Source organism: Hirsutella rhossiliensis (genome assembly GCF_020360975.1).
Source record: "Hirsutella rhossiliensis strain HR02 chromosome Unknown scaffold00010, whole genome shotgun sequence".
In the NCBI taxonomy this organism is placed as follows: Eukaryota; Fungi; Ascomycota; class Sordariomycetes; order Hypocreales; family Ophiocordycipitaceae; genus Hirsutella; species Hirsutella rhossiliensis.
In genome coordinates, this window is record NW_025408676.1 from 748559 (window position 1) to 771676 (window position 23118).

Sequence of the window (23118 nt, forward strand, 5' to 3'; positions counted from 1 at the left end):
TCGAATTCATCATCCTCGAACCACCCGAGGGCTCTGACATGATGCTGAGCATTCTGATGCGTGACGACATCCGGTGGCTCACGACAGACTGGGAGGGGGATTTGAGGCGCACGCTGCGAAACACAGTCATTTCCAAGATTGGTCAATTCAACACGCGCCAGGCAATGTGGCAGACAAGAAAGCTGATCGTTGAATGGAGCCAGGGGAGCGTCCAGATGGGGTGCGAGACTGGCGGCATGGGATTTCTTGGGCAGACCGTGGCCGCTAAAGCGCTCATGGGACTCGGACGGGGAGGATGCGGAGAGTCAGAGGAATAGATCTGGTGGGCGGCGCAGAGGGAGTACAAGGCTGAGTGAAGGCTGATGCGCCATGGAGGGAGTGTTGGACGACGACGGCAGCTGACGCCGACTGGCAAATGGATGCCTTGAAGCTAAACGGGTTGGGCAGAAGCCTCTTACGGGTTCAGGGGTCCTCTTTGTCGAAAAGCTACGAGTTCTTCCACTCGTGCCGTTCCTCTCGAGGCTGTTTCGCCTCGTCTTTCTTCAAAGCGAGACGAGGCCCAGTGAATATTGCATGCTAACCTCGGAGCGGGAGCCAAGGTTCAGGCCCGCCAAATATCACACTTGACATCCTCGTGGGTGAATGGCACTGGTAGTCGGTCGGTTGTTGGGCTTAATGTCGGGGAGACTCTCACCGTGTCCCCCCCATGCCTGACAGAGTAGACGTATTTGAGCTTGCTGGGCCATAAACATGGCAGAGCTGCATACAGCTGGAAATAGGCGGCTATCTACGGCGTAAACTTTTCATCATGTGCCGGCTCGGGTAACCGAAGGCTCCATGACTGCATTAACAGCGCGAGTCAGTCGTCTTCTATTGTGACGCGCGCCCTGCCAATGGCACCCAAAAGTGGCTCCGATAGTAAAGTACAAGCTTGTCGTCCGGCTGTGGGTACCGGACTGGCCTTGTTAATAAGAGGCGCAAGATACCTACCAGTTGGGTGGTGATGAGCAGATCCTACTCCATCATTGCGGATATCCCGGAAGACGCATTTAACGGTAAGCTTGTCCATCGACTTCTATCTAGTCTTCCCTCATAAAGGACCCGCCAGGCCGCAAACGCCATCAAGGGCGTCGTTGATTCTTGCGCAGCATTGTATTAAAGAAAAACGAGCGCCGTTATCCGTCGTCGACCCTCGGATGATGCTGGACATTGCAAACCTATTGTAGGAGGGAACCATTTGTCCGGAAACCCGCGCCACCACCATTGTCGTCATTCCTTCGTGGATATCCTATAGCCCGCGGCCATCAATAGCACCACCCGGCAACTCGAGAGGACGCGTCGACTGATCTCCCGGCCCGGCCCCACCCGGCATCATCAGCCCCGGCCGTCGTCCGCTCCGTCGTCATGGAGCCCACCATGGCCGATCCCGGCGAGAAGTGCCTGGCCAAGCTTCTCTCCACCTTGACCACGACTCTGCACCCCTCCACCTACGTCTTCGCCACCCTCGGCCCCGACTCGCCTCTCCCTCCCTTGGCCGAGATCCAGCTCCTGTTCCGCGAGACAGAGGGCGTCACTCTCGTGGTCAGTCTTGACTTTGCCCAGGCGCAGAAAATGCAGTACTTCTTCCCCTGTAAGATGATTACCCTCAACGTCACCTCCAGCCTCGAGGCTGTCGGCTTCATGGCCATCATCGCGACTCGGCTCGCCGCCTGCAACATGGGCGTCAACCCTGTCAGCGGATTCTACCACGACCACCTGTTTGTGCCCACCGGCAGGGAGGCAGAGGCTGTCGAAGTGCTGGCGGCTCTGGCCGAGGAGAAGAAGAGCGAGCAGCTTAACGACGCCTAGTGGAAAGAAGGGTGCCGCAAGGAGGGTCTGCTACTTGATGAGACGGACAAGAGCATTACTTTACCATGATTACTTCCAAATATTCTCATCGAAGTTGTCGAGCAAGTATTTCTAGTAGCAAGGTGACGGGATAATTCACCTGGCACGAGGGATTCAGTGTTGTCATGCGCTTCCCGCTCTTTGAGGCGTAGCTATAAACACCTTGAAATGCTCCAAAGCTGACAACCTATCCAATGAGAGATGGGATTGATCAGGGCTTGCGGTGTGACACGCAAGGTGACGTGTGTATCGATTGAACACGACCTAGCCTACGGTGGGTGGGCTCAGAAAAAGTCTCGCTGCGGTGCCACATACAGACGCCTGGGGCGATGAGGGAAGATTTATAGAAAATACAATGCTGCGCCATATTAGCTAGTATATCGTGCAGCCGCCGGTCCCCGTCAAGGGCGGGAGAAATGCAACTCCCGTCATGAGCCAGACAGCCTGCAGTTCACGACTGCCTTGTCACCTTTGCTACCATGTCTCCCTCGAGACAGTAACGAGTCTTGGAATCATGTTGAACGGCTAAATGGTGTGCTCATTGAGAAAGACAAATCCAGCGCAAGCTTGAGGCTAATAAAGGTGATGGATGCTGTTACGTATCATCCCCCGCACAAAGAAGGGGCAGGAGAGGCTTGCCGGCCAAGCCATACCTATTTGATGGGCACCAAGGCCAAAGGCCGGCAGCTTTAGGCTATAGTGAGAGTGGGATGTGAACTCTATTGGAATTCCTCTGAGGAACCCAGTGGTGCGCAGACAACGGTTGATTGAGGTCCGTGGAAGCGCCCTCCAGGAGCCGGAGAGGAAAATATCGTCTTTCACCTCAACTTTCAGTTACATTACCTAAGAGGATGGTCTTGCCAGCTCCATCCATGGTCCAGACTTTCGTCTGACCAGGGAACACGCACAAGACGGGTGGATCCTTTACGCACCGGACCCAGATCACGCCAGGGGTCGCCGTGTTATAGCAGCCCGGACAGGAACCGAGAAAATAGCTGTGCCGGTGATAAGGATGGATTTAACTGAGATCGCCTGTCGCACGCACAAGGAGTGAAGCCCGGAACAGGGAATTAAGGGGCATCTGGTGCGACATAGTCGGGCAGGGTACAATTAGACTTAAATAAGGTTGGGAAGGGACAGAGACCGACAAAGGTCCCTCTATCGCCAATATAAATCCAAGGCCTTGGTTTTGGTATAGATCTCTAGTTGTAACGTGACCCCTGTTGATCGAGCGTCTTAGGATGTACTGTTTTGCTATGGAACCCCCCTCCTCGCTTTGGATGTTGTCCTTGGCCAGCGCTTTCGGCTCTTGGCACATTTTCTTAGGCGGAGAGAAAAGAATGGGGAATATCCAATCTCATGTCTGGAATGTTGTTATTGATGCAAAATATGAAAATCATCGTCTTGACGCACGCACTATAGACGCCGAGGAAATGATATACTGATCTATCCGAGCGGCTTATTGCAGCGCTTGTCAGGACATATAGCTACTTACAAGCAGGGAGAATTATAGGATCCAGTTATGTTAATATTCAGACATAGTGTAGCGATTCATGGTGCTTGGACCAGGGGCTTTCTTGCCGAGCTCGATATAGGCAGGTAGATGAGATCACAAGCTGGAAGGATGCCCTATACATGTAAAAGAGCCATGGCATTCTCTCTTTCCGGGAATATTCTGGACTCAACAGATTCATCATACTCAGACTTGTCCATTAACGTCTCCCACGCCCTTGACTCTTGTACATCCACTTGTAGAGTCTGCGCCATGCTGTATACCTACATATTACCGCTTCTTGAGTTGTCGGTGATTTGCCATGCGACCACCAGCATCCAGGTACAGGAGGCGGATAGTGCCAAGTCGTTTTGCGGTTCAAAACACCCGGAAGACAACTTGCGACTCCAAAACAGACCTGGCTTCGAAGCCGGGACCTTGGCCCGGCGCGGCGATTCGGGCCTCGACGGGTCGAGTTTCAAGGATGACGGGAGTCCAATCTACATCGATACATATGTCACTGTTGTAGCTACCGGGCATGACGTCGAGCATGGATACGTTACCGTATGCTCTGGTGTCTCACAACACGATACATGACTGACGCTGGATTAGCAAGAGAACGTTGATAAGCAGCTCGGGGTGTTAAACGAGGCTTTCCGTGGAGCAGACATCTCCTTCAAGCACATGGAAACTAAATGGTACAGCGAACCAGTATGGTGGACCAGCGATGATCGTGATTTGGATCAAAAAAAGAGACTGATGAGAGCGATGCTCCACCGAGGCAATTATAAAACGCTCAATCTGATCTACATAACAGAAATGAGCCCAGCCGGTTTAATCCTCGGGGACAGCTACCCCCCAGAGAAACTCGCCCAAGATGATGAGCCATACTATACTGATGGTTGCATGATATCCTCAGACCAGGCACCTAACGTTGCAGAAGACACAAACATGTCTGGTTACACTACCATTCACCAGGTTGGCGAGTGGCTCGGCATCCACCACCTTGACAAGGAAACCTGTGACAATCACGACGAGGAGTACTGCCCCGGCGGTGATCCATGGACAAACTACATGTTTGCCTGGAAGAGGTAGGCGTCAGCTCGTTCACGTTGTCTATTGAATCTGGCAAGCTAATAGAGGGTCCATTAGTGATCGCGCGCGTGAGTTCGCTCCTGCCCAGCTGCGGGAAGCAAGGAAGTCATGGTTCGAATACCGCGCCCAACCAGTTCCAATCGTCAATGGCAGAAGCAAAATACTCTCAAAAATTACATGGGAGCATAAAACCTAGAGTAGAACCGCTATATTAGCGTCTATCTAGCACGTAATATACGCGATATATTATATCTGTTATTTCCTTATATATAGTAGTCCTATATTTAGTATTATATAAGGCTTTAACCCTATACTAGATACTTATATAAAGCTTAGTAAAGTAATAATAAGGGTATTTACCCTTAGTAATAGTCTAGGTATTAGCCTAGATCCTAGCCGTTAAATATATAGAGTAGGATAGGCTATATATATAAGTACGTATTTTATAGCGGTGGGCGTAATATATAATATAGTTATATGCTTTATAGCTTATTATTATTATATAATAAAAAACACTTTTAATATATCCCTCTACTTACCCTATAATAGTAATTAAGTAATTTTAGGTATATACTTATATTATAATATAGGTATTATTATTATTAAGATTATACTAGTAACCTATCTAGAGGTATCTAGAACTTCGGCGTTAAATAGGAGGGAAAAACTAAAGTACCTAAAGGAAAACCCTCCCCTCTTTTTATAGCTAGTCCGCCCTTATACCGGGTCGCGGTTATAATATATAGGAATCTTAATCTTAGGTATCGTTATAGTTAGTCGGAATCGTATTAGCCCCGCTATAAAGTAACCTTAGAAAGTAACTCCTTTATATACGCGGGGTATATAGCGTTAATCGGTAGTATAAGTGTTTTTAGTTAATAGTTAATTATATAATTATCTTTAACCTTATCCTATAACGATATCTTCTTAGGCTCTGCCTTATTTTTCCCCTATAAGGCTTAGCAGGCTAATTTTTATTAATACCGGCCTTTAGCTAGGCCGGTAGTTAGGTTATTATACCGGCTTCGCGCTATACTTATTAAGTTACTGGTATCGGCCCTAGGTTTTTATTTTCCTAGTTAGGGGGCCCGGACTAAGGTTAGGGGGAGGTCCTAACGAATTCGTCGCTAGGTCTAGGTAGGCGAGGTCTAGACCGGCCTACTTATAGCGGGGCTAGACTAAGTCAGCCTACCTAAAGTCCGGCATACCCTAATACTAGCACTCTCTATAATACTATCGCATCGTTAAATATATTATATTGCAACCGCGTTTTCTCGTATATCTCTTACCCTATAATTATAAAATAAATACTATTTATATTAGCAATGCCTCGGCTTTCTAAGTATACTAGAAACCAGCTCTAAGAAGCACTTAAAGCTATTAAAAACGGGATACCTTAGCTTTATACTAGTTAAAAGTAAGGTATTCTAAGAGGGACCCTCTATATATATCTTTAAGGGGCTCTGCCTATTAAGGAGGTAAAAGAGGCATATTAGAGGCTTAGCTAAGAGTAGGAAAAACACCTTACTAACTAGGTTCTTACCTAGGCCGCCCTTAGGCTGCCTTTAACGTATTATTAGGTTAAGGAATTTACCGGCCGTATCGTTAAGGCCGGCTGCGATACCTATCCGCTTAAGAAGTAGTAGATTTCGGGCTTTTTAGCCCGGAACCTAGAGATTAGTACTATTAAAGGTAGATCGCTCGATTCTACTCGCGTTAACGGCGCCTCTATAGCCTATATCAAGGAATAGTTCTAATTGCTTAAGCTGCCGGCTATATAGGTAATCCTACTAGAGTCCTACTTTAATATAGACGAAATAGGTATCCTAAGGGCCTTAGCTTTAATAGTCTAGTACTAAGGAGCTTAGAGAAGTAAGAGACTCTTAAAAAGTAGCTAAGATCGCGTTATTAGACTATAATAGTTAAATGCGTCTTTATTATAGGCTAGGCCTTAACTCCCTTTATAATTTTTAAGGGTTAAGACCTTTAATACTAATAGTTCCCTAACGAACTTAATTTTCTATAAGATTAGGACTTTATTGCCTCCTTAAAGGGCTAGATAAGTAATACTATTACTATTTAGTAGCTAAAGTAGGTTTTTATGCCTTAAATAAGGCACTATAAGTAGGGCAATACTCTTCTTATTATTAACGGCTATAGGAGTTATTAAACTAATAATTTTATATATAAATGCTTTTAAAATAGTATATATCTCCTTTTCCTACTATTATACTCCTTATATATCCTCTAACTACTCGATATCTTAGTTTTCTTACCTATTAAGGCCGTATACCGACGTTAACTTAAGAAAATCGTATCTTTCGACGATATAGCGCTAATTAGTAAGGCTAACTTCCTTTATATTTACTATAAAGCCCGGTAAGCTAGCCTAACTAAAAAGAATATTAAGGGAGGTTAGCGCGGGTTTAGTTTATAGCTAATTAATATAGTAAAGCCCTTATTAAGCTACTTTATTTTACTATAGCCGTTAACGCCGTTAACGCTATTAAAAAGGAAGAATATTAGCTCCTTAGCTAATAACGATGCCCTTAAAACGCTTAAACGATTATAAGAAGTTCGGCGCCTTATTATAGGGCTAGAAAATCGCGGTTAAGTTAACTATATAATTAGACTACTCTTTAGTAAAGTTAGCCGCGCCCTTAGCAATTAAAATTAGCAGCTTATAGCTGCCTAGCTTTAAATATAATAGCTTAAGTATTAATTATATCGTCTATAGCCTCGAAAATAGAAAAAGGTTCTATAGGATCCTAATAGCCGGTTCGTACGGATTAATTAAGTTATTAAGACGATATAGTAGCTCGAGCGTATCCTTAAGCTAGCTACTATTACCGCAGCTAATTAGGACGTAGATTTTAAAGCTCTATATAGTAGCTAGCAGCTTAAATAGCTAGAAAACACTATAATTAACTATCGTAACGTTAAAATATAGCTTTAATTACTATTAAAATATACCTGCCTTAGTATTATAGAAAGTACTAGTATTAGGGTATACCGGACTTTAAGTAGGCTAACTTACTAGTATATTTATAAGCGCTTCTAAAAGCGCTAATTAGCTAATTAATAAGTAGGTTAGCGTAGTCTATTAGTCTAACTAAAAATTAATCGTGCCCTTAGTATTATAGAGTAAGTAAAGGTATATATATAGGTACTATCTATAGGATAATATTAATAAGCTATATAGAGCTCTTTTATACGTCGCTAGCCTATATATATATATATAGGATCCGGCCCTCTATATATAACTATATAGCTTAGGCTATAGCCTAAGCCTATAACCTATAATAGTTAAAGACTCTTATATAATTATAAAAAGATATAAGTAATAAGCGTAGAATCGGGTAATCGATAACGTAAGCGGAAAGATCGGTCGACGGAGTATAAGGTAGAATTTCGTCCGGAATTTAAAACGAGTATATAAGGGGCTAAATAATATATTAAAAGAATAGCGTTATAAAGGATACTTATAAACTTACTTATTCTATCTACTACTCCTAGGGAAATCCTTTGTCTTTTATAGACTATTGCTCGCCTACTAGTAGACTAATTAGTTAGCTTTCTAGCATATTCTATAGTGCTTAAAAAGCTCTATCTATAGTATGTCTTCCTAACCTAGTAGGTAGTCTAATTATAACGTAATAGTTAACGTAAGACTATAGGTTCTAGTATAAGTAGTAGATTTAACTAGAATATTCTATGCCCTACCTATTCTCGTATCGCGGATATCTTCGGAACCGCTAGGCTAAAATAGGCAATAGGGTATCCGTTCTACTCGTAATTAACTTATGCATTTTATGCATATTTTATTTTATTAGGATAGGCTTATCTTAACCCGCTTTTCCTAAAGGAAGGTATAGATATCTAGTAGAGGTCTTTTATTAAGCACTAGTCCCTTAGTACGGGGCTAGTACGTTAACCTTACCGTCTACTTAGATCCGGTATAGGTCTAACGGGTAATTAAATAGACTAGCTACCGTATATAATTAAACGTATTATATAGACTAGCTACCGTATATTATTACGCGCGTTAAATATAGACTAGCTACCGGTCTTATAAGTTAAAGTAAGAGTAGTAATAACTATCTATATTTTTCTCTACCTACCTAAGATCTAGCGGGTTCTTTATCTTCTATATATACTATAGTAAGCGTAAGACCTTACTTAAGGCTTTAACTAAGTAATATCTTAACCTTATAATTATATAATAGTAGTACGGTATATTAGCGATATTTCCTAGTATTTTCCTTAGGTAAGTATAGGTATTTCTCTATAATTTCCCCGCTATATTCTTATAGTAACTTCTTAAGGAAATATCGGTATAATCCTTAAGGAGCTATTATTACTTAGGAAATTATAGTATACTCCCTATATAATATATCCCTAAGGGAAATCTCTATAAAATATCTATATAATCCGCTCGGTTATTATTTCTAGGATTTCTAGGTAATTTCCTAGAGTTTACCTAGTAGCTTTTAGGTTCCTTCTTCCGCGGGGAGCCTTAAGGAGTTAAGGGTAACTTCCTTAAGAGAGGCCGATATCGTTATAGGTACCTAGATTATCGACTATAAGGTATCCTATAATAAATACTTAGGGCAAAAGAATTAACTAATATCCTTATTAGTCTCTTATAGTATTTAAGTAGGAGTTACGTTAATAGGGAATTATAGTAAAGTTATATAGATTTCTAAGGTTAGTATAAGGAATAACTTATATCTTATCTAAGACGTAACTTAGTACGACTAATACTAGGGGCATAAGGCGGCTAAGCCGGGAGTAAAATACTACTAAAACTAAGGGCGCTAAGTAGCTAAGCTAGGGTAATAAACGAGTAAGGCTAGGGGCATAGTATAACTAAGCTAGGGAAAACTAATTATAATTAAGGGCGCTCTATAGCTAAGCTAGTAGAAAGAAAAAAATAAATAGGACTAGGGATATAACGAGGCTAAACCGGTAACCGACCGTCTTACGCCGTAGGGGTAAGGGTAAGGCGGGGAATCTCCTCCTTAGCTTCCTCTTTTATTAGATCCTTAGGGCTTACTAGTACGTTATCTAGGGTATCCTATATATCGGAGGCTCTATAAATAGGCACGCTATAGGCGTTATTCGGGGCCGGTTCTACTAAGAGTATTATAGCTAGTCTATCGCGAGAGGCTAGAACCTAGTTATAGATTACTACTACTAGTACTTATATAGTCGGGCCTAGGTTCTAGAACCTACTTAGGTACGCGTTAGTAAACTTTTAGTTTAATAAGTTAAAATAGGCTATTATATTAGCTATATAGGGGCGGGCCGCTACTAGCGTATAAAGGGGGCTAATATAGGCTACTCTTTAGTATACCGCGGCGAGCTTAGGCGAGTTATTTAAGAGGTAAGCGGCGAAAGTAAACCGATAAACGAAGCTAGTAGGCACTCTAGTAAGAGCGGCGTACTAGCTAAGTAAGAGGTCGGCGTTAGCCTCTTTATAAATAGCGGCGAATAGATTTACTTAAATTATAGCCGCGTTTAGGGCTCCGTAGACTAGCGCTTTTAACCTAAAGTAAATAATACCTATATAGCCGTCTATATTAGCTAGGTTATTATAATATACTACGAAAGGTATAATAGGGAATAGTCTAGGTTTTCTATAGCTTAGAACCTAGAAGGGGTTAAGCTTCTATTAGACCGGTATTAAGGCCTATTCCTCGGCGAATAGGTTAGCCCGTTTAAAGGAAGTAAAAGGTAGGGCCGCGGCGGTAGCGAGTAAGCGTTTAGTAAATAGGTTCCCTAATAGCTTATTAAAGGTAAGGTCTACTATACTAGATCCTCTAGGTTTATCTAGGGTACGCTTAAGGCTCTCCCTAAACTTATAGGTTCCCGGTATCTATCTATAGTCCTTTTTAAAACGCCGAAAGGAACTTAGGGTCTTAGTTAGAAATAATCTAAGCGGGAATCCCTTAGTTATAGCGTATTAACTTAGTAAATAGTACCTTAGCTTAGTCCTCCGCGGTAAACTAATTATAGCCTAAGATAAGGAGCCTTATTTTCGAGAACTTATTAGTTATTATTAGTAGTATATTATAGTAGACCTTAAAAGGTAGCGTCTATAGAGTTTAGTCTGCGGGGATATTTAAGAGCCTTATTATAAAATCTATAGTAATTATATAAAAAGGTAAGGCTAAGGAAGTAATTAGAACTAACTCGCTAAGGGCCTTTAACTAGTCGGTTTAGTTCCTATAGTAAGCGTTATACTTATCGATAAAGCTATCGATAAGTTTCTTAAGGCTAGTAATAGCGAATATAGAGGATAATTCCTCTTATATCCTTTACCGTCTAAGGTAAAATTTATACGCGTAGTTATTAGCAATAATTTCCTTAGTATAAGTAGTAGGGATATATAGCTAGTAACGACCTTTAGACTTAACTAAGTAAAGTAACCTATTCCGCTAAATAAATAAGAAACTAACCTAGGACTTATCGCTTTTAAGCTTATTAAGGTATATAAGCAAAAGCGGAATTTTAGGAAATTAAGGAATTATATACGACTATATAATAAAGGGGAAGAAGGAGTATAAGGTAGGATTTTTAATAGAATTTATTAGTAATATATTAGTATATAGAAGAGGTATTAAAGTTAATAATTCTCTCTCTATCTACTAGCGGACATACTATCTTATATAGACAATTATAGCTAAACGGAAGAACCTTTTAGGACTAGATTTAGGCTGCCGTATAGCCCTAAGACTAAGGAATTCCGTGATACCTCGAGTAAATCTAGAAGTGTCTTAGTTCTACTAATATTCGTGTTTAAAGGAGGTTGGTCGTGCCGGTATTCTTAAGAGGTCTTAGCTAGCATTCTAAGCTAGCTCTATTCCTTTAATTCCTAATTATACGATAACCGGCAACCCGTTTAATATATAATACCATGTAAAATAACGAGCGATTCTTACTCTATAGGATAGGATTTTATCTATAGTTAATATACTACTTATTAGCTTATATAATCGGGAGAGTATATTATAGCTACTTTATTTATAGTAGGAACACCGTTCCTTATAGCCTCCCTTAAAGAGTAGATTTATATACTCTTTACTAATTTATTTATAGTAGTATATATATAGGATAAAAACCTAATTTTAGGAAAACTATTCTTATACCTTAATAGGATATATAAAAACCTATTCTTTCTTAGGAAAAATAAATCTTTAGGTATATACTAATAGAAAAACCTATAGTAGGAAAAATCTATAGTTATAATAATTATTTATAGGATAACCTTATATAAGGTAAAACCTATTATTGCTAGGAAAATCTTAATAGATAAAAACCTAGTAAATATTTCTCTAGGAAACCTAATAAGGAAAAACCTAGTAGGGGAAAGATATAGGAAGTATAATAAATATCTAAAAACCCCTTTTAATTGCTTAGGAACTTATACTAAGGATAGACTGTCTCTAAATTTATAGAGTAATCTAGGTCTTAATTCCTTTATAAATATATTAGCTATATTATCTTTTAATTTAATATAAAAAAATCTAATTTCCCTTTCTCTTATACTAGTTCTAGTATAGTAATAAGCTAATCTTATATACTTAGACCTTTTATAAAATTCCGGATTTTCTACTAATTTAATAGTAGTAGTATTATCCGTTAAAATAGGAGGTATAGTATTAAGAATCTTAATAGATAGATCCTTAGTAATATTTTTAAAAAGTATATTTAAATAAATAGCTTCTTTATTTGCCTCCCTAAGGCTAATATACTTTACTTCGTAGGTAGAAAGAGCAACGGCTTTCTACTTAAAGTAAGCCTAGCTTATTATATTATTATATATATAAAAATAGTAACCGGAAAAATATTTTCCGTCCGTTAAATCCGACGCCTAGCTAGAGTCGGTAAAACCCTTTATATATAGATAGGTAAAAGGGATATTATAATTATATATAATCTTTAGGCTAGGGAGTTTATTTAAATATTTCTAAATTATATTTAAAGCCTTAAAATATATTTAGTTAGGCTTAGCTATAAATCTAGTATAGGAGATTATAGAATATAAGATATCTAGCCTAGTAAATAAGGCTAAGTATAATAGAGACCCTATTTCTTTTTAAAATTATAATATATCTTCCTTAAAAGGTAATTCCTTTGCTTTTATAAGCTTAAAGCCTACTATAGCGGGTAAATTTAAAGTTCTTAAACCTTCTTTATTAAATTCCTTTAATTTATTTAAGGTATAATCTTCTTAGGATATATATAGCTCTTTATTTTCTCGGTTTATTATAATATTTAGACTTAAGAAGTCTTTTATATCTCCTAAGATAGTAAAATCTAGGAATTTAAATAGTTCTTTAAATAATCTTTCTTCTATTATAGATTTAGAGGGCCCTATTATAAGAAAGTCATTAATATAAATTACTAAGGCTATACTATAGTCCTTATTTATAAACACTCCCTTATTTATTAAAAGAGGAAGAAATCTAAGTTTATTTAGTATAATTTTTAAATAATTATACTAGAGCTTAAGACTTTATTTTAGGCTATATAATACTTTCTTTAGCTTTGCTTTAATTTAACCGGTTTTATATAGGTCTAGGAGTTTAGTTAATTTAATTCCTTTAGCTCTATAAGCTAATCTATATTTTAAATAATATTCTTTAAGAACGTATTCTTCGTAGCCTATAGGAAGATCGATATATACTTCGCTATCTCTATTAGTATATACGAAGGCATTTATTATATCTATCTATAAAGCTTTAAATTCGTAGATAATAGCTAAAATAAGTAGAATTCTAATAGATTTAGGTCTAGCTATAGTTAAAAAGGTATCTAGGAAATCTAAGCTATAGATCTACTTAAATCCTTATATTACGAAACGGGCTTTATATTTTATTATATTATTTTAACTATCCTTCTTAATAGTATAGACCTAGCGGCCTCCTATAGCTTCCTTATCCTTAAGGAGGTAGGAAAATTCCTATATTTTATATTTAATTAGCTAGATTATCTCCTTAACTATAGCTTATTTCTAAAATACTACTTTAGGACTATTTATTGCCTATTTATAGGTCTTTAGGATTTTTAGATACTAATTTTCTATACTTACTAGAATTAACTCTTTATAATTATAGTTTAGAAATAAATTAACGTTAAGGTATTAATATAGTTAGAATTAAACCCTTCTAGCTTCTTAGGTAATTCTACTACTATTTTACTAATAGTAAGAATAGGATCGCTATTTAGAGACTTTTCTTTTATAAAGGGTAAGGGACTTTTATTTCTAGGTTCTTTAGTAGCTTCCTCTATAAGGATATAGCTTTCTAGCTTATCTTTATTTAGAATATAATTAATATTAAAGGTATTCTTATTATTAGAACTTTCTAGATTTTCTATAAATTTATTTTCTAGTATAGTTATATCTTTAAAAATAGTAATCTTTCTCTTAGAAAAATCTTAGATTTTATATATATTTTCTAAATAGCTTACTATTATTCCCTTAAAAGCTTTATTATCTAGCTTATCTTTAAGGTCTTTATTCTTATAATATATAAGGCTTCCGAAGGTCTTAATTTTATTTAAGGTCTTAAAAGGTAGTATTATATTATCCCTCTTTTCTATAGGACTTTTAAATCCTATTATAGAATAAAGTAATCTATTATATAAATAGGTAGCTATTAAAATAGCTTCTCCTTATAGGTATTTAGGAAGCCTAGTAGTAAATAAAAGAGCTCTTACTTTTTCTAATATAGTACGATTTATTCTTTCTATTCTACTATTAGATTCTAGCGTCCTAAGAGGACTAAAATTAAAGGTAATTCCTTCTTTTTCGTAGTAAAGCTTTATTTTATATATAAATTCTTTAGTATTAATAGAAAATGCTTCTTTAATCCTAGTATTTTTAGGGTTATTTTCTACCCTATTTTTAAATTCTAGGAACCTATCTAAAGCTTCCCCTTTTCTTTAAAGAAGGTATATTTCTAGATATTAAGTTCCTACGTTTAGGAAAGAAATATAATAGTAATATTTATCATAAGTAGGCACTTTAATTAGCCCTTAAATATCTAATACTATTTTTTCTAAATAGGTATAAGATTTATACGAAGATTGTTTATTAACCTTATTTATTACTTTAGCTCTAATATATATTTCGTATTATCTTATTTTATTTTCCTATTTTAAAGGCATTTTTATATCCTTATTATATCTTTTTAATATTTCTAAAATAGCCCTACTATTTATATGCCTTAAGCGTAAGTACTAAGTATAAAAATTAATATCCTTTACCTTTAAAGACGTAATAAGGATTAATTAGCTTTTTAATAAAGGTTCTATAGGAATATAATATAATTTATTTCTAAGAAATCCTTTAGTAAAGACCTTATCTTTATTATCTAATAAAAGAACTTTATTTCCTCTTATTAAGGCATAGGTATTATTAAAATAAGATTAGGATAGTATATTTACCCTTAATTTAGGTATATAAAAGTAGTCGTAAAGGATATACCTTTTACTACTATATAAGAACTTAAATACTAAGTCCCCCTTTCCTTTTACTAATATAAAGGAAGCTTTTCCCTAGTAAACTTTAAACTTAATTTCTTTATAGTTAATAAGGAAATTCTTATTTAATACTATATATACCTAGTAGCTCCGGTATTATAAATAAAATTAAAGATCCTTTTATTCTTATAACTAGGAAATCCTCCTTCTCTTACCTTTAAGACTAATTCCTTTATTCTAGGAATTAAGGCTTTTCGAGGTCCTAAAAGAGAGTCTTATTAGCTTTTACTATAAGGGTATTTATAGAAGTTAAAATTACCTCTAAATCCTTAAACGTTTATATAGGGGTCGGAGCCTTAAAGAGGTTTATAAGGTCGATATCTAGGTCTATATTTTCTTATAAAGCTATATTTAAGACTTTATTACTATCGTCTAAATTAGACTCTAGCTTTATAATTCGAGCCTTCCTTCTTTTATTAAAAGTAGAAATACTACTAAAAGGGGATTTCTTCCTAGAAAAAGAAAAAGAAAAAGAATATTTTCTCTTCTTAGAAATTTAAGTCCTATTATCCTTTTTTCATTTATTTAAAACCTAATAAGTAGGAGCCTTATTCGGATATAATTTATAGTAATTTACTATAAAATGCCCTAGTTTTTTATATTCCTTATAATAAGGAGTATCTATAAAATTTCTATAGGATTTCTAAGGCTTCCTTTATATTAAGAAGGCTTTCTTTAAAGATTCGTCTATATCCTTTATTCTTCTAGCTTTATCTAAAAGACTAGCTATTAGGGTTTCGAGGGTAAACGCTATAGAATTATACCTAAGGCTCTACGTAATATTTATATTATAGCTTCTAAATTCCTTATTAAGGCAATTAAGAATCTATGCTATAAGAATAACTTCTAGAATTTCTATATTATAGGATTTTAAATCCTTATAAATTTCCTTCTCCTTATAAAGGTATTTCTTTAAATTAAAGTCTAAGGGACTAAGATTAAAGAGCTACTTAATAAGTAGATAATTCGACGAAAAGTTCGATAGATTATATAGCTTTTTAAGCTTATCCTACGCTTCTTTAGTATTTTTTAGATGCTAAATTTATATTAAGGGACTATCTTTAACTTAAAGGAATATTATAGATAAAGCTTCTTTAGTCTATATATAATTTACTTACTCTAAAGTAGAAATAAGCTTTTCTTTTATAAAGATAGCTTCTATCCTTATAGTCTATAAGGTATAATTTAAATTTCCCTTAAGTCTAGTAAATTTATATTCTTTCTATCTACCTATTTTATATAAATTTAGTATTATTTCGTTTATAGGGATTAAGAAGTCTAAATAAGAGTTTAAGAGCGTAGGAAGGTAAAAGAAGTTAAGGGGAATTCCGAAAGGAATTTTAATTAGGTATTTTAATAAGGAACTTTAAATATATAAGTTAACTTCCTAGCTTAAAAGGAGTAAGCTAGGCTTATAACCTCTTAAGGTATATAAATAAAAGTAGAATTTTAGGAACTTAAGGAATTATATAAGACTAAGTAATAAAGGGGAAGAAGGAGTATAAAGTAGGATATTTAATAGAATTTATTAGTTATATATTAGTATATAGAAGAGGTATTAAAGTTAATAACTATATCTCTATTTACTAGCGGACATACTATCTTATATAGATAATTATAGCTAAACGGAAGAACCTTTTAAGACTATATTTAAGCTACTATATAGCCCTAAGACTAAGGAGTTCTATAATACCTTAAGTCTATTTAGAAGTATCTTAGTTCTTGTCTGATCATTTGTACGATAGAGCGCACATCGCAGGAGGGTATCACGTGCGTCAGCAGGGAACAACGTTTACCCGACACGCGCACAACCTATCAAACCTCACAGCATGGTCTAGATAGCGAAGAATAACAAGAACAACACGATCATCGATCAAAGACCCAACTGAGCCTCAGTTAACCTATCCACACTGATCAGTTGTTACCTTGGCTGGTAACCTCAGAGCAGCAAGATAGAAGAGACTTCCTCAACGCATCCTCACGATCTGTGGCGCTCTGCGAAGAAAGAAGTGCTACAACGCGAGACTGACTACGAAGACCCGACCGGCGCCCACTCTATTCAGTCAACCGTGCCTAGTTGTTTGCCTCAGCCGCTGACCTCTTAGGCGTGCCCTATCGCACATACAAATCTCTGGTATCCCGCTTGATTATCAGCTTCATTGATCACTCGATCAATTTGACCTCTCTTGACACCTTCTTGCCCTATTCCTCGCAGATTTTCCTGTCAAGCCCCATCCGACATCATGAGCAGCAGCGCAAGCGGCACCAGCGCGAACGCGAACGCACCGGCGCTCGACATCAACGAATTCCTCGATATTGCTGAATTCAACCGTGGCCTCGCCACAATCTTCAACATGGACCTCTTCAACACCCCAGTCAACGAGACTTCCGATGAGATCCACTATAATACCTTCGTTCTCGCCCGCATCGTTGATTATAAAGTCTCCTCAACATGTCAAGGTCTCGAGCTGCTTGGATCATTCCAAGAAGACTTTGAGGATTGGGAGGAAGACGACTTCAAGAAGGTCGATCCAAGGGTCCGTAAGGTCCTACGGAATACCCTAAGGTTCAGAGGAATCTATACAGGAAAGCTGAACGCAAAGATCACGGCATTCCTAGTAAATCTGAAGAACCGTGACCGACTTCCTGAGTGGGATGAAGACGATCTTCGTGATGCCATCTTATACGAGAAAACGGCCGCCTACCGACGCCAACAAGAACTCCTCAGACGATCGCCATCGCTAGCAACAACCCCAGCACCAACCCCAGCACCAACCCCAGCACCAGTCACTCCCGATCTAAACCTCCCGCAAGACCCCCCCCCAATGACCAATCCCTACCCCTGTCACGATCGAATCAACAGCAGCAGGAACTTATGATCAGACCAGCTATCGACCGCGAAGCTTACCGGACCGTGCCCCCCAGTCCAGGTCCCCAATGAAGACCTCGATCCTGCCATCGCCAACCAGTTTTCTAAGCTATGGGATCGAAAGCTCAACTATTCAGGTGACGCCTACGATATCCTAGATGATAAGATCCGTTACTTTCTCGATGCCTGCCTCACAGCTAGCATCAAACCGTCACAATTCCACGCTTTGTTCTCAAATATCCTCACGAAGAGAGCAAAGAACTTCTTCGTGCATCAAGTCAGCCGCGATTCAACGTTCGCGGAGATGTATCAGAAGATGAAGCAGCACTTTGATACGGAAGTCAATAGGCAACAGTATCACACTGACTGGACCTCGATCAATTTCACACAGCTTCGGAAGGAATCTCCGAGAAGCCTCTCTGTGAAATCCTCCAGGCTCTTCTTGACAAATTGCAGCTATGCCAGAGAGCTCTTGGGAATAGCTATGGCGGCGAAGACCAGCTAATTTCAACGACAATTCGAGCATGCCGTGGCGTGCCTGAATTAGAATTCGCCCTCTTCGTGCCGGCTAAGACCTTCGAGGGACTATCTTCACAGCTAAGATCGTCACTCACAACCGTCAGCCAAAGACAGCCCGGACAGCCCAGTCAATATCTTCAAGATCAAGACCAATTCTTTACTGACCGCCGCTATCAGCACCCGCTGACAAAGGAAGAAGTGGACGAAGCGCTGCTACGTCTGCGGCAAAGAAGGCTGTTTTTCAACGAAGCATCCGGATGACGAGAGAAAGAGGGCCAAGGAAAGATATCTTCGAGAACGAGGATTTCACGGCCAGAAGTCATCTTCCGTCCATTTACTACGTTCCTTGCCGATTACGAAGGGGACCCAGATGAAGATCAGACCTCTGATTCTGCTGACGATGACTCTGACGATCAAAGCGATAGCTTCTTTGCAGCTGCCTTCCTATCTAATAGAGCTTTCGCCACCGCATTCACACCGTCGAGGGAGAATCGATATGCGAGGAATCACAGCATTTCTTGCTCGATCGCTACAACCGGACCTCTTCCAAGGGATCCTGCCTGACACGGGTGCAGCGAAGATATCTACAGCTGGGATCGACCAATTCCGCGCGCTCCAACGAGAGATGCCGACGGTCCAGCTACGGAAGAATGCGACGATCGCAACGGTCAGATTCGGTGGAAACGAGCCGACGAACACGATCGGGATCACAACAGTCATTACCCCGATTGGAGAAGTCGTTTTCCACGTTATCAATATGTCAACGCCCTTCTTGCTATGCCTCAAGGATATGGACCGTCTCGGTGCCTATCTCAACAACGTCACGAACGAATTGATCTGCGGCGATAAGAGGATTCCGATCGTACGCAAATGGGGTCATCCGTGGTTCTTCCTACGGAAGGATGAAGCCGCTATTGCCTTCCTATCCGAAGCCGAGCTTCGGCGCCTACACACTCGCTTTGGCCACCCGTCAGTACACAAGCTACATAAGCTACTGACAAGCGCTGGGCATGATGTTGAATTCGAAGCAATCGCGATGATTCGAAAATTCTGTCATTTTGCCAGATCAAGGCAGACGCACCGCGCAGGTTCAAATTCACGTTAAAGGATAACTGCGATTTCAACTACGAATTGATCGTCGATGTAATGCATCTTGACAGCCGGCCAGTCCTTCATGCCGTTGACCTAGCAACCTCTTTCCAAGCCGGACGATTTCTTCAGAATATATCGGCTAAAGAGACGTGGAAGCACTCAAATTGTGTTGGATTGACACATACCTAGGCCCTCCAGATGTTATCACGCACGACGCTGGTACGAATTTTGCCTCCTCTGAGTTCCAAGCAGAAGCGAAGCTGCTAGGAATAACCTGTCACCGCGCCCGTCGAAGCCCACTGGTCAATTGGCAAGGTGAGAGATATCACGCCCCGATTCGAAGGGCATACGAGATCTTGAAAGCCGAGCTAAAAACAGCATCAGCTGAGTCGTTGCTTCAAATGGCCTTCAAATCCGTCAATGATACCGCCGGACCTGACGGTCTAGTGCCCACACTACTAGTCTTTGGTGCCTACCCTCGGATAACGATGGATTCGCCGCCTTCTGCTTCCGCGATCACACGCGAAAGCCGTGACGAAAGCTATGGCAGAGCTACGCAAGCTTGTAGCTAAAAGGAAGGTCAATGACGCCCTCAATGCCCGTAATGGGCCCAACACGATTGAGAAGATGCCACTATCATTGCCGCTTGGTAGTGAAGTTCGAGTATTTCGTGAGAAAGGAGGATGGAAAGGCCCATACAAGGTCCTAGCTGTGACAGACACAGAGGTCACAGTTGAGCTAGACAACGGGCCAGCTAAATTTCGCAGCACGGCTGTCCAGCCCTACTTTCGCCACCCGGATTCGCAGCAGCAACGAAGTCACGATGTTCTACAGCAGCCACACGCTGACAATCAGACTGCTGACAATCAGGCTGATAGCATCAACGTTGAGACCGAAGTGCCTAAGCCATTCGAATATCCCGAGCCGGAGAGACCACGCAGACGCGGCAGACCAAGAAAAGTCCTCGAGATCAGCAGCAATACGATACCTTCGTTCCTTCTAGTTATTTCCTTAGTCTTAGCCCTTTTCGTTACCTCGATCTCAATTTTCACCCGCTAATATGTTTCTATCGCATAAGGAGTGCGCCGCCCTCGACCTTGCCGTAAAGTTACGTGCAGAGAAGAAAATCACTACCGCCGGACGACCGTTTGAAGCCTCTGATGACCTCGAAATCACGAACCTGCTAGGCGCAGGCGTCATCGTGCCCGAACGATACGATATGAATAAGCATGGAAAACACAGGCTATTCAAGTCACGAATGGTCCGGGAGGTCAAAGGCAAGAACACTGCTACACCGTACGAGAAGTCTCGTCTTGTGGTACAAGGATATGGTGACGACGAGAAGCGTGAGATCCTCACGCAGGCTCCAACAATCTCCCGTCCTGCCCAGCGGGTAGTACTCGCTCTTTCCCTTTCCTTTGCTCTTTGAAGATGTCTCTTGCTATCCGAGACATTACGATGGCCTATACGCAGGCATCGACCACTTTGAATCGCACTATCCTCATCTCTTTGCCACACGAATTAAAAGAGAGATACCCAGGGGGAACCATCCTTCGTGTGGTCAAGCCATTGTACGGAATCGCTGAAGCAGGCGCTCATTGGTTCAATACGTATCATGAGCATCACCGCATCAAGCTACAGATGGAGCCGTCAACGTTTGATCCATGTTTAATGATAACGACCGCAGAGATCAACGTCACGACCGCAGAGACCAACGCGGATACCGCACTTCAGGTTAATGCCTTCGGCGTTGCCGCGCTTCAGACTGATGATACGTTATTGGTAGGCACAACAACATTCCTGCAACGTGAAGACCGCGAGCTATGCTTCCAAGCCAAGCCAAAGAAGACCCTACGAGAAGGCGATACCTGTGATTTCAACGGCAGCCTCATTGCTCTAGAGAAGGGCTATCTTCTAGTCATGCAGAAAGGTCAGGTCAACAACCTCAAAATTATCGATCTATCCACGGAAGATCGGGCCCAACGATACGTGGAACAACGTGCCCGTGGCGCCTATATAGCCTCAATTTGTCAACCAGAGGCTAGCTTCGATTATTCAATCGCGGCACAATCACAAGATCCAACCGCGGAGGATTTTCAGGCGTTGAATAAACGGATCCAATGGCAGATCGACAATCCACAAAGAGGCCTTCGATTCGTCCCAATAGGTCTAGAAGCAGCAAAGGTCTTCGTCTTCACAGACGGATCATTCGCCAACAACAAGGACTTAAGCTCTCAGATCGGATTCGTTATAATCATTGCAACCGAGACTAAGTCAGATGAGTCATTCACGATCCACGGAAACCTGATCCATTGGAGCTCGACGAAGTGCAAGAGAGTCACCCGCAGCGTCTTGGCTTCTGAGATATATGGATTAGCTTCAGGCTTCGATTTGGCATATGTGGTTGCAGGGACGATCAACCAGATTACAAGCCGCCTTGGATTACCGCAAATCCCGCTCGTTGTGTGTACAGATTCGTACAGCCTGTACGAGTGCCTAGTGAAGCTTGGCACCACCACGGAGAAACGTCTGATGATCGATATCATGGCGTTGAGACAGGCCTACGAACAACGCGAAATCACCAACATCCGCTGGATCAACGGAGCGGATAACCCGGCCGATGCAATGACGAAGCTATCTCAAACGGGGCCTTAACCCGATTCGTTAACGACAACGAGATCACGATCCGGCTCGAAGGCTGGGTTCAAAGGAAGGAAGATATGACCGCATGATTGACGATTTTGATTTAAGCTTGCTATCGATTGTTCCTTTGTGTTGAGATACCCGTTTTTACATGTTGTTTGGGTGTTACGTTTAGTGCGTTTTGTTCGATTCTTAAAGAGATGCCAGTGTCTGATCATTTGTACGATAGAGCGCACATCGCAGGAGGGTATCACGTGCGTCAGCAGGGAACAACGTTTACCCGACACGCGCACAACCTATCAAACCTCACAGCATGGTCTAGATAGCGAAGAATAACAAGAACAACACGATCATCGATCAAAGACCCAACTGAGCCTCAGTTAACCTATCCACAGTTCTATTAATATTCGTATTTAAAGGAGGTTAGTCGTGCTAGTATTCTTAAGAGGTCTTAGCTAGTATTCTAAGCTAGCTCTATTCCTTCGATTCCCGATTATACGATAACTAGTAACCCGTTTAATATATAATAATATATAAAATAACGAGCGATTCTTACTTTATATAATAGGATTTTATCTATAATTAATATACTACTTATTAGCTTATATTATCGGGAGAGTATATTATAGCTACTTTATTTATAATAGGAAAATACTATTCCTTATATAGGTTGCCTATCCCCTCGGCCTTAAGTAGCCTCCTTTACTAAGGGGTATATAAGGTAGTATCTCCCTCTTCTTCCTTCCCTTTCTTTTCTTCCTTCTTTAACTATAGTAATAGTAGTAATAAGTAAGTTCCGCTTTACTTAAAGCATTAGTTTATTCTTAGCTATATAAGCCGCTCTATTAATATATACTTATAGTAATAGCTATAATAGTAATAATAGCCGAGATAATAATAATAATAATAATAACTTTAACTAGTAAGTTCCCTTACCTTATAAAGCGGGAGGCTATAATCTATAATACTA

General features: G+C 39.9%; 4 protein-coding genes across 4 annotated transcripts; all 4 read left to right on the top strand.

Moving 5' to 3' along the window:
• Positions 1 to 1404: 1404 nt before the first annotated feature.
• HRG_08375 (ACT domain-containing protein) lies at positions 1405 to 1848 on the top strand (the record flags this gene model as incomplete). Its single annotated transcript, XM_044866846.1, has 1 exon — positions 1405 to 1848. One exon carries the CDS (start codon positions 1405 to 1407, stop codon positions 1846 to 1848), a length of 444 nt encoding a protein of 147 aa, XP_044717733.1.
• A 1804-nt stretch (positions 1849 to 3652) lies between these two features.
• On the top strand, positions 3653 to 7351 carry HRG_08376 (uncharacterized protein; the record flags this gene model as incomplete). Its single annotated transcript, XM_044866847.1, has 3 exons — positions 3653 to 3943; positions 3992 to 4470; positions 7345 to 7351. The coding sequence occupies 3 exons, from the start codon at positions 3653 to 3655 to the stop codon at positions 7349 to 7351; spliced, it is 777 nt and encodes a 258-aa protein (XP_044717734.1).
• A 9917-nt stretch (positions 7352 to 17268) lies between these two features.
• Positions 17269 to 18399, top strand: HRG_08377 (uncharacterized protein; the record flags this gene model as incomplete). The annotated part of the gene is made up of 2 exons (XM_044866848.1): positions 17269 to 17869; positions 17951 to 18399. 2 exons carry the CDS (start codon positions 17269 to 17271, stop codon positions 18397 to 18399), a joined length of 1050 nt encoding a protein of 349 aa, XP_044717735.1.
• Positions 18400 to 19038: 639 nt separating this feature from the next.
• On the top strand, positions 19039 to 22160 carry HRG_08378 (uncharacterized protein; the record flags this gene model as incomplete). Its single annotated transcript, XM_044866849.1, has 11 exons — positions 19039 to 19275; positions 19479 to 19576; positions 19651 to 19724; positions 19890 to 19973; positions 20230 to 20465; positions 20527 to 20782; positions 20831 to 20851; positions 21193 to 21510; positions 21583 to 21778; positions 21824 to 21834; positions 21979 to 22160. The coding sequence occupies 11 exons, from the start codon at positions 19039 to 19041 to the stop codon at positions 22158 to 22160; spliced, it is 1713 nt and encodes a 570-aa protein (XP_044717736.1).
• Between the last annotated feature and the right edge of the window lie 958 nt (positions 22161 to 23118).